At 36.9% G+C, this 12,119-nt stretch overlaps 1 protein-coding gene across 4 annotated transcripts in view; it reads left to right on the top strand.

Moving 5' to 3' along the window:
- L3MBTL4 (L3MBTL histone methyl-lysine binding protein 4) overlaps positions 1-12,119 on the top strand; it is a 446,630-nt gene that overhangs the window by 156,359 nt on the left and 278,152 nt on the right. For all 4 annotated transcript variants that reach the window (XM_072734933.1, XM_072734932.1, XM_072734931.1 and 1 more), the window contains 4 exons: positions 178-313; positions 2,027-2,118; positions 3,559-3,713; positions 4,822-4,898. In XM_072734933.1, coding sequence (XP_072591034.1) covers positions 178-313; positions 2,027-2,118; positions 3,559-3,713; positions 4,822-4,898 — 460 coding nt within the window. The remainder of the gene's footprint in view (positions 1-177; positions 314-2,026; positions 2,119-3,558; positions 3,714-4,821; positions 4,899-12,119) is intronic.

The raw sequence follows: 12,119 nt of genomic DNA on the forward strand, positions 1-12,119 counted from the left end.
TTTTATTCAGATGTCATCTCTAAATCTGTTTTTTTTTTTTTGATACAAGCACATTTGGATGGAAGGGTTGGTTCATATATGTTTATGGCACTCAGACTATATGAATATTCTCTTAATTTTGTGTATGCTTCAAATGCATGACATTTAATGAAGGATTGCAAAAATTCCATTTTACAGGTGTGTGGTTACCGCCTCAGACTTCACTTTGATGGTTATTTAAGCTGCTATGATTTTTGGACCAATGCTGGTTCCCCTGACATTCATCCAGTAGGGTGGTGTGAGAAGACCAAACATGAATTGCATATCCCTAAGGGTAAGCCAGGATGGAAAGAGAGTTGGTTTTATTTTAACAACACTTGATGAAATACTAACAAGAGATCTTGGTATGAATTAATTTTCAAAATGAAAGTGTAATCCACAAAAAGCAGTAAGACTATAGGGATACTATTTTTAAAGATAAGTGATTGTCTTTAAAAGAAAAGCATCAATGACTGCTTAGGCCAAATATGCTGATAAGGTATGTATGGCAGAAATAAAATCTTAAGACAACATAAAGTTTATTAAATCTTATAAGGAATGAAGAAAGCTATTTTATTTACATCATGGTTGAAATGAGCTATTTCACTTAGTCACTGATGCTGTACAGTGAGGAAACTTGATTCGTTTGTTTCAAACAAATCATCGAAAATAGGAAACTGTGAAACAGAGGAGGATTTCACTCTCTGCTTCCTTTTGATGGGAATCAAAAATCCCATCTTTGTCTCTTGTTGTGTGCTAGTGGAACCTGGGACTGGTAGATGTCCCTGAAGCCTTTTTTATTTGCTATGTGCTGGTGAAGTGAGAGTTTGATCAGTTGAGATGCCCATGGGTCCATTTGCTTGCACAGCAGACTTCTGTACTGCCTCCTGCATGGATGTTTGAGTATCTCATGACTGTGGTGCTTCTGGAGTCAGTCCATAATCATTTTATTCACCAAGTCAGAGTGTCGTTCGGGAGTCTGTTTCTGAGATCAGTGGCAGATTCCTTAAGATTGCCAGATTTCATGAAAGCTGCTCACAGCTCATTCATGTAGTAGGTATTTATGGCACCCTTGCTGTGTACAGGCACCAGGGATAGAGCTATGAATAGATACACCATCTCTGTCTTCATGGGGTTTTCATTCTAGAGGGGAGAGGAATAATAGACAAAGGTAAGCCATGGTGTCAAGCAGTGACAGGGCTGGGGGACAGAGAGCATGCTGAGGATGGGCACGAGAATGTGACGTCCTGCAGATAGGCAGATGGAGTGAGGGAAGTCAGCAAGAGCCCTGGCTCACAGGACTGTCAGAGAGAAAAGCAAGAGTAAATGTCCTGGGGCTGGAGCCTCTGGCCATGCTGAGGAATCTCAAGGAGATGAACGAGGCTAGGGCAGAGGAGCAAGGGGAAAAGATCAGAGATGAAGTTAGAGATGTAGCCTTGGCCTTGGAGGCTGTGCAAGGACTCTGACTTTTCAGCACCATGTGAGCCACTTCAGGGCACATGGAGCGGAGGACCAGTAAAATATGGGAAACTCACAAAGATAAGCAGTAGATAGCTGGAGGTCTTAGGATTGTGAAGGTATTTCTGTAATTTTCCCAAGTGCCTTGGTACCCTGGATTGTTGCATCATCAGGACCTCTGATGTTCTCAGTGACATGGCTTCTTCAGGAGTGATGATGAACTCATGAACTTTTGTCTCTTCCCTTTGACCATTTTAGAAAGCCTTACTAAGAGATGAGATGCCCGTCAGGCCACCAGGGAGCCAATTCCATATCTCAATGAATTTGAAATATTTGTAGATGATGATATACATGATGGGAAATCATGTCAACAGTTTTGAATTTCATAGGTTAAAAAAACATTGAAACTATTTAGGGATTTTTGTTTAAATCGTTTGTGGTCTGCTAAAGGACATTGAATTTATGATAGAAGACTGAAGAAGGCTAATACATTTAATATGCACATGGTTACATCATGTGGGTATTTTGAGTAATCTATACATTTTTTTAGGTTACAGAAAAGATAAATTTGTTTGGATGGATTACTTGAAGGCCTGCAAGTTACAGAATGCTCCCAAGAAATTATTCAGAAACAGAAGTTCTGTAAGTATTTTCTTCCTCAGTATAAATCAGATTTCTGCTTGAGCTTAAATTTCTTAAAATTCACTATATATTCTGTTGTATTTTTTCAGAATTGTTAGTTTCTTATGACCTTTTCTCACTCATTTTATCACTATCCTATAGCTGTATCTCCTCCCCCTTTAAATGTACAATTAAATACTTTAATTAAATGCAGAGAGTTGAAGTCTTTATATTTAAATCCTGCTAAAATTTAAAATGTCTTTTGGAAATGTTTTTTCCTTTTTGTTTCCAGTGAGTTACTTGTTTGAACTTAGCTGTAGGGTGTTTTGAGACCAGTAGATACCACACATAGACTTTGAATAAACCCAGCCTGGTTGGAATTTCGTGTAATCTGAATGGGGGTGACATTTCATACAGATTCAAAGGGTTTATGAGCATGTGGGTAGACCACCCTTGTTATGCTGTCTCTGTCCCCAGCAATCTGCCAGCTCTTCAGGAATGAATGAGAATAAAGTGCAGCCCTGCCTCCTCTGGCCCCCTCTCGCTCTGGGCCCCAGGGAAGGGGGCAGGGAAGCCTACTGTCTCCCTGCCACCTGCTGGCTGTGTGTCCCTTTGTAGGACTGACTCTGATCTTGAAATCAATGTTATACAACTGCTCTGTGTGTTTCATAGAATTGTATCAAAGGAGGAGAGTAATAGAAATGGGAAGTTGCTTTTAAAAAATGAAATGTGCTAAAAGAAAACAAAAAGCAGTGTTCAGTATAGATAGTAAAGAGGTAGAAAAAAATTGTCTTCTAATCCCCAGATACTGTATGTATACTTTCTAACTCCCAGGACTGGCTAACTACACCATACCAAAATGGAGCTTTGTTATTGTAATGTTCCTTTAAATCATAGTCCATACTGTTGTTTACTGTGAAAAAAATATGTAGAGATACTAAAAAAGGCATTTGAATTTTTTTCAGGTGTAAGTTTATTTACGGATTAGTGCATGTGTTGAGAAGGCCACTGTTTTCAGATCTCATCAAAGTAAATGATAATTTCAGCGTTAAAGAGCATATCTTTACTACTTTTCCAAATACTGATATTTGGAAACTGTTCACGTCTATGGGGAGTAGAGAATATTATTTAATAGTCTCATATTCAGTAAAACATCATATTTTAAAATTAATACAATTTCTTCTAAAAACTGAAAAGGGAAAATGATGATGAGGAAGAGGGAAACAAAACTGATGCAACAAAAGAGAAAAGTACAATGTAAAAGCTGTTTCCTGGGTTTTTGTTATGAATGTTAACTTCTTAACAGTCTGTTGGAATATTTTTACTAGTATTTGCATTCTGGAGGGTATATGTTGATACCCTGTACATTGTTCTGATGCTAAACATAGAAGTTTTGACAGTGGCTCAGTCCTATTTGGTGTCTGTTTCTTTTTGTGCCTCTTCCCTCTGGTGCTGTGTTAGAATGGGCCAATGCCTAAAGAATTTCAGGTTGGAATGAAGCTGGAGGCCGTCGACAGGAAGAACCCTTCCTTGGTGTGTGTGGCAACCATAGCAGATATTGTTGAAGATCGCTTACTAGTGCATTTTGACAATTGGGATGATAGTTACGATTACTGGTGAGACACTGATGTGCGTTTTATTTTCGTGTATTCATGTTTGGTGTTAAGAATTTATTTTCCTTCCAGTATTGTCACTGTTCTTGCTGTTCTTAGAATAATGAACATCAGGAATTTAGTGGCCAACTTTTCATTACCTTCTCTTCCACATGAATTGCTGAATTAGAGTGCCCGAGAAACTTCTCCACTCTATGAGAGGTTACCTAATGAGGCCTCATAATATCACCAGTTCAGGGCATTTCACTATGTTGTGTCTAGTTGGTAAGGGAAGCATTTCTATGAAAAGGAAGTTAAGAACTTGCAGTGTTTTTTGTCCTGAAAAATGTTGAACTCAGCCTGTCATATTTTTGAAAGGGAAGATTCACAGGGAGAATGGAGTGAATTATTTGAAAGCCAGTGGGGAGCAGAGAAAATGTATGCCACGATGTCATTAAACTAACATTGCATGAGTTCCAAATGTTTTCTGGGTAAAAAAACTGAAATATGGAAGAAGGAATGGCAAAAATAATTTTTGTAGCATTTCTTCACCGTATATCCTGAATAACCACCAAGTCTCTGCCTAAGGCTGTGGTTCTTCACAGGCATGAGGGGGGGCCCTGTTTTCTTCTTTGAACTAAGAAGCAGAGCATTGCTTAATTGTTCTGTGTGTCTTTGATAGAATGGTCTGGGTTCCTTGAAAAGGAGAAGGAAGAAATTGGAGGCATTTGGAATCTGGTCTCTCATATTACACTTTGGACTGGACTATTAATTTCTCCCTTGCTGCTAGCAACAAGTGGGGGCGGGTAGATGCTTATTAAAATGTGCACTCTTTGGGGCTGTCACTGGCAGTTCAGGTCCTAGTCAACACTTTTTATTCATTTATTTTTTATTTTAATTTTTTTAAGTCAACATTTTAAAAAATTCTTTTAAATTTCAAGAAAGTTAAGTAAAAGAGAAGTTTGGTCACTTAGCTTACAAAATACAGTACTAAAAACTACTTCTAATTCTATATAGGCATAAAATATTTTATCTATATAGTTATGTCTTAGTATCAAGAATGGTCATTAGTCTTGGATTCTTTCTCTGGCATTAGGTTGTGTAGGATCTGAAATAGAATTGTGTTTTGCAGGTGTGATGTAAATAGCCCTTATGTCCAGCCAGTTGGTTGGTGTCAGGAGAATGGAAGAACTCTGATTGCACCCCAAGGTGAGTGGGTTATCTTTGAAGGCATCTCTGTGTGAATGGCAATGGCTGTTCTTACTTTGGTTTATGCAAACCACATTTTAATACAAAGTGTATGATAAAAATACTGTGGATGATTCTTTTGATCACCCAGTAACCCACAAACCTGAAATCTGCTCATCTTTCCCACAATGAAAATGGACTAGGTTTATAAAGACATATTAGGCAACCATTTAAAAGCAAAAAGGTTGATGAAAATTTTTATCCAGTGAATTGCATACCATTGCTGCAGATCGGTATTTAAAACTAGCTATTTCCTCGTACATAAATATCACTTACGTTAATTTATTAATTGAATCATAGATTAATAAATATTCTTAACTTTGAAGTTAAATGAAGAAATGTAGAAATCTAAGGAGTAAGAATTAACCGTAAGTCTTCAGACTTCCCAGACCTCTTCACCAAACCAACTTGATAAACACCAGAGTAAGGACTCTTTCTAGTTATATATATTTTTCTCATTAAAGAAATATTAAGTATTTAGAGATTTTCTGTGTCAAATTTATGTTTTCTAATTTCAAAATTAATTAGATATAGGGACTGTGTAAGCTTAGCATTTTTAAAATAAATATTCTAGGAGAAACTAATTTCTTTCAATAAAAAAATGTACAGTAAAAAATGTAGACTATGGGGACACCTGCATGGCACAGTCGGTTAGGGGGCTGACCCCTGGTTTGGGTGTGGGTCATGTTCTCAGGGTGCTGGGATCAAGCCCTGCATGGGGCTTCTCACCCAGTGAGAGTCTACTTGAGATTCTCTCTCCGTCTCTATCTGCCCCTCCCCGTCATACTCTCTGTATAAAATAAATAAATAAATATTTTTTAAAAATAGAGTATGTGACATGCTATTATAGAATGGAGTAGATGCTTCATGTTTTGATTTGAATGATTCTGGAATTTTGCTGTATTATATTTTTTTTTCCTAATACAGAAAAGTGATTAGGACTTGTCATCAAATTTGTGAGTTCAGTGAAAAGAATTAAAAAATTCAGAACAATCAACAAACCAAACTTAAAAAAACTCCACAACCTATTTAAACTATCCAATTAGTCTAGGAAAGTTTTATAAAATATATAGCATCTTCTCAAATTTGATTTTGACATGTAGACAGATTCAGAGTTATTTGTCCTGTTTTTATATAAAACTAGCTAAAGCTAACTTTAGCATTATGTTCTTCAAGATGAGGTTAAATGTTCGTCACATCTCAGAATATGTGGTTTGAGTTGGTGTGCCTGAAAGTACAGCACACTCTGTTTCCCATTTTTCTGTAGTAGGGCAACTTCTCTGCAGCTCATTCTCACTAGACTTCATGGATAGAATCAGTGGTTACATTCATCACCTTGTCTCTTGGTGTTGTGTCCACCTGGAAACAGATTCTGCAGTGCTTTAAGAAATGTGTGTCCAGAATCTTTCCATCATTACCATGAACCGAGGAGGGAGGAAGCAAAGCTCCCATGCCCCAGATAAGGCCAAGGCTTTAATACCCTACTTAATGGGAATAGGGGACTATTGTAGCTCATCAAGTCAATAAAGGACCAAGGGAACTCAATCCAGGTTTATCCTTTTCCCCATTGCATGCATAAACATTGTCACCATGCTGAGATTTGATTAAGAGTTGTAGTCAAAGACTAATTTAGTGATATAGAAACTCTTCACTTCAGGGTCACGTTTTCTTCCCTAAGATGTAGGTTTAAAATTCTGAGGAAATTTTGTCCTGATTATAATGTCTGAATTAGAATCTTCCAGTTCAGCTACCTCTTAAAGCTCATCTACTTGTTAGTATTCCTTTTATACATTACAGAGTGTTTTTATACATTAAAATCCTGCCCTCCTGGAAGCCCAAATTCATACAACACTTGTTTCTCTGCAGGAAATTCTTTACTGACTTTTTTTTCTATCAAGATATAATTCACTTATTATAAATTTCACTTTTTACGTATATTTCAGTGGTTTTTAGTATATTTACAAGGTGGTACAACCATCACCTCTATCTATTGGCAGAGATTTTGATCACCCTCAAAAGACTAGCCTCCTCTACTCAGTCACTTTTCATTCTCTAGGCAACCACTCTATTTTATATCTCTATGGATTTGACTGTTTTGGACATACATAGAATCATACCATATGTGGCTGTTGTGTCTTGGCTTCTTTCATTATTAGTATAATGTTTTCAGGGTTCATGTTGTGGCATGTCTCAGTACATCACTCCTTTTGTTTACAAATATTATTCAGTGTATGTATATGCCACATTTTGCTTATGCATTCATTAGCTGATGGGCTTTTTTTTTCACTTTTGACTATTATGAATAAAGCTGCTTTCTTGTACAAGCTTTTGAGTGATATGTTTTCATTTCTTTTGGATATAATTCTAGAAGTGGAAGTGTTAGGTTAGACTGTATTTGAGGAATTGAAAAACTTTTCCAAAGGAGCCGAACAAGGTACATTCCCGCTGGCAATGAATGAGAATTCCAGTTTCTCTATGGTCTCACCAGCATGTGATTATTGTCTTGATTACAACCATCCTGGTGGGTGTGAAGTTAGACCACATTGTGTTTTTGATTTGCATTTCTCTAATGACTAATGATGTTGAACATCCTTTCCTGTGGTTATTGACCATTTGTGTATCTTCTTTCAAGAAATATATGTTCATATCTTTTGCCCATTTTTGAGTTGGGTTATTTGTCCTTCAATTGAGTTGTCTTTGGATATTAGATACTGTTGTCTTTTTTACTTTCTTGTTGGCTTCTTTTAAAGCAAATTTAAAATTCTTTTTAAATTTTTAAATTTTGATGAAGTCTGAATTATGTGTTTCTCTTTTGTTGTTGTGCTTTGATATGTAAGGAAAGCACTGCCTAGTCTATGGTCACAAAGACTTCTCATAAAAGATTCTTCTTTACCCGTTGATTGATCTCAGCAGAATTATTAAAAAAAAAAACAGTTGACTATACATAGATGAATTTATTTCTGGATTCTCCATTCTATTCCATTTCTTTATATGTCTGCCCTTATGCCAGTACCACACTATCTTGATTACTGTAGCTTCATAGTAAATATTGTGAAATTGTGAGTTCTTTAACTCTATTTTATGTTCTTTTTCAAGATTGTTTTGGTTATTCTGAGGCACTTGCAAATATGTCCCTATGAATTCTAGATTCAGCTTGCCAATTTCAGTCCAAAAAAAGCCAGTGGGGATTTTGATAGGGATTGATCTGTAGATCAATTTGAGGAGTAGCCACCTCAAAAATATTAAAATTTTTAGCCCGTGAACATGGGACATCTTTCTACTTACATAAGTCTTTAATTTTCTTTCAATTTTTTTCATCTACAAGTCTTGCACTTTATTAAATTTGTTCAGAAGTATTCTGTTCTTTTTTAATTGAAGTGAAACTTACATGACCTACAATTAACCATTTTAAAGTGTATGAATTAGTGGTAGTGTATTCAGAATGTTGTGCAATCACCAGCTCTCTATAATTGCCAAACTTTTACATCACTCAGTAAAAATATTTTGTACTTATTAAGTAGACACTCTCCACTCCCTGCCTCCCATCCCCTGGTAACTTCACTCTGCTTTCTGTGTATTTTCCTATTCTTGATATATTATACATGTTATATATAAAAAATCCTGTAATATTTGACCTTCAGTATCTGACTTCTTTCATTTAGTGTAATGTTTTCAAGGTTCATTCAAGTTATAGCATGTATCAGTAGTTCCTCCCTTTTTATGATTGAATACTTTTCCATTGTATTTACATATGCTATGATTTTTTTGGTCATTCATCTGTTGATGGACATTTGTATGGACCTTTGTACTTTTGGCTATTATAACTAATACTTTTGTGAACATTCGTATTCAGTTTTCTGTATGGACCTGTGTCTTCACTTCTCTTACACCCAGGAGTAGAATTGCTGGGTCATATTATAATTCTATGTTTAGCATTTTGAGGAATTGACAACTGTTTTCTGAAGTACCTGTGTCATTTTGTATTCCCATAGCAATATATGACAATCATTATTTCTCAGCAACCTTGCCACCTCATTATTTTCTATTTTCTTGATTAAAACCACCCTACTGTGTGTGAAGTAATAACTTATTGTGGTTTTGATTTATATTTCTCTAATGACCAATGATGTTGATCATTTGTTCACATGGCTTTGGCCATTTTCATATCTTTTAAGAAGATATGAAATTCTTTGCCTATTTAAAGAAATTGTGTTGTCTTTATTTATAAATTATTTAAATATTGTGTCCATTTACTATATTATTATTATTATTATTATTTTTTTTAGTGTGAGTTTTTTTGAGATTTATTCATTTATTTGGAGGAGGTGAGAGCACATGCACAAGATGGAGGGGCAGAGGGAGAAGGAGAGAGAGTTTCAAGCAGATTCCTTATTGAGTATGGAGCTGGACACGGGGCTCCATCCCAAGACCCTGAGATCATGACCAGAGCTGAGACCAAGAGTCAGATATCTAACCAACTGTGCCACCTAGGCATCCATGTGAGGGCTTTTTTTTTTAAGATTTTATTTATTTATTCATGAGACACACACACAGAGAGAGAGAGAAAGGCAGAGACACAGGCAGAGGGAGAAGCAGGCCCCACACAGGGAACCCGATGTGGGACTTGATCCTAGGACTCCAGGATCACACCCTGGGCCAAAGGCAGGCATTTAACCGCTGAGCCACCCAGGGATCCCCATGTGAGGGTTTTTTAATGTATTCTTCTGACTATGAAAACCTATCATATAAGCGATTTGCAAATGTTTTCTCCTGTAGATTGTATTTTCACATTCTTGTTAATGTTTCTTGCTGTGAAATAGTTTTTAATTTTGGTAGTCCAACTTATCTATTTTTTCATTTGTTGCTAGTGGTTTGGTATTAAATTTAAGAGTCCATTGCCAAATTTGAGGTCATGAGGGTTTACCCCTATGTTTTTCTTATGAATTTTACAGTTTTAGCTATATAGTTTTATATTTGACTTGTTGATCCATATTGATTGAATTTTTGTATATGAAGTGAGATGGTGGTTCAACTTTACTCTTTTGCATTTGGTTATCTAGTTTAACCAGTACCATTTGTTAAAGAAGCTATTTCCCCATCATATGGTCTTGACACCATTGTTGAAAAGCAGTTGGCCATAGATGTTTGGATTTATTTCTGGACTCTTCATTTTATTCCATTGGTTTGTATATCTATCCTATGTCAACATCATCCTGGATTTTTTTTACTTTATTTAAAAAAAATAAGTGGGATCCCTGGGTGGCGCAGCGGTTTGGCACCTGCCTTTGGCCCAGGGCGCGATCCTGGAGACCCGGGATCGAATCCCACATCGGGCTCCCGGTGCATGGAGCCTGCTTCTCCCTCTGCCTATGTCTCTGCCTCTCTCTCTCTCTCTGTGTGTGTGACTATCATAAATAAGTAAAAATTAAAAAAAAATAAGTTCACAGAAAAGTTGAGAGGAAGGTGCAGAGATATCCTTTGTATCCTCTGCCTTTTTTTTTTTTTTTTTTTTTTTTTATGATAGGCACACAGTGAGAGAGAGAGGCAGAGACACAGGCAGAGGGAGAAGCAGGCTCCAAGCACCGGGAGCCCGACGTGGGACTCGATCCCGGGTCTCCAGGATCGCACCCTGGGCCAAAGGCAGGCGCCAAACCGCTGCGCCACCCAGGGATCCCTGTACCCTCTGCCTTTACACATGCACAGCCAACCTCCAGTATCAACATTGCTCATCACAGTGGTACATTGTTAGGTTTGATGAACTTATATTGACGCATCATTATCACCCTAAAGTAGATAGTTTACTCAGGGTTCACTTTTGGTGTTGTGCATTCTGTGGGTTTGAACCAATGCATAATGGTGTGTAGCTATCATTTTGGTATCACACAGAATATTTTCACTGCCCTAAAAATCCTCTATATTCTGCTTAGTCATCTCTCTCACCGCCCAAACCTTTGGTAACCACTGATCTTTTTACTGCCTTCATAGTTTGGCCTTTTCCAGACCATCATATAGTTGGAACCATATGATAGGTAGCCTTTTCAGGCTGTTTTTTTTTTTAATTTAGGAATATGCATTTGAGGTTCCTCCATGTCTTATCGTGGCTTGATAGCTCACTTCTTTTTAGTCCTGAATAATATTCCATTGTCTGGTTGTATCTTAGATTACTTATCCGTTCATCTACTGAAGCCCATCTTGGTTGTTCCAAAGTCTGGACAGCTGGGGCACCTGGGTGGCTCAGTGGTTGAGTGTCTGCCTTTGGCTCATGATCCCAGGTTCTCAGGATTGAGTCCTGCGTCATCGGACTCCTCACAGGGAGCCTGCTTCTTCCTCTGCCTCGCTCTCTGTGTCTCTCATGAATAAATAAATACAATCTTTTTAAATAAAATTTGGGCAATTATGAATAAAGCTGCTGTAAACATCCAGGCACAGATTTTTGTGTGGACATGTTTTCAACTCCTTGGATAAATAGCAAACAATGGTACTGCTGAATTGTATAAGAGAATGTTTAGTTTTGTAAGAAACTGCTAAACTATCTTCCAAAGTGAGTGTAATACTTTACATTTCCACCAGCATTCTATGAGAATTCCTGTTGCTCTAGATCCTCACCAGCATTTGGTGTTTCAGTGTTTTGGAATTCAGCCATTTGAATAAGTGTGTATTAGTATCTTGTTTTTAATTTGCATTGCTCCCTATGATGTGGAGCATCTTTTCATGTGCATATTTGCCATTTATAAATCTCCTTTGGTGAGGTGTCTATTAAAGCTTTTAGTCTGTATTTTAGTCAGGTTGTTTCTTTTCTTATTGTTGAGTTTAGAGTTCTTTGTATATTTTGAACAAGTTTTTATATGTTTTTTTTTAAATATTTTCTCCCAGTCTGTGACTTGCCTTTTCGTCCCCTTGACAGTGTCTTTAACAGAGCAGAGATTTTAACTTTAATGAAGTCCAGCTTATCAATTATTTATTTCATGGATTATGCCTTTGGTGTCATGTTAAAAAGTCGTCACTAAACCCAAGGTCATCTAGCTTTTCTCTTGTGTTTTCTTCTAGGAGTTTCATTATTTTGCATTCCACATTTACATCTGTGATCAATTTTGAGTTAACTTTCATGAAGGGTGTAAGATCTGTGTCTAGATTAATTTTTTTGCATGCGGATGTCTGGTTGTTTCAGCACCATTTGTTGAA

Source organism: Vulpes vulpes, chromosome 13 (assembly GCF_048418805.1).
Source record: "Vulpes vulpes isolate BD-2025 chromosome 13, VulVul3, whole genome shotgun sequence".
Taxonomy (NCBI): Eukaryota; Metazoa; Chordata; class Mammalia; order Carnivora; family Canidae; genus Vulpes; species Vulpes vulpes.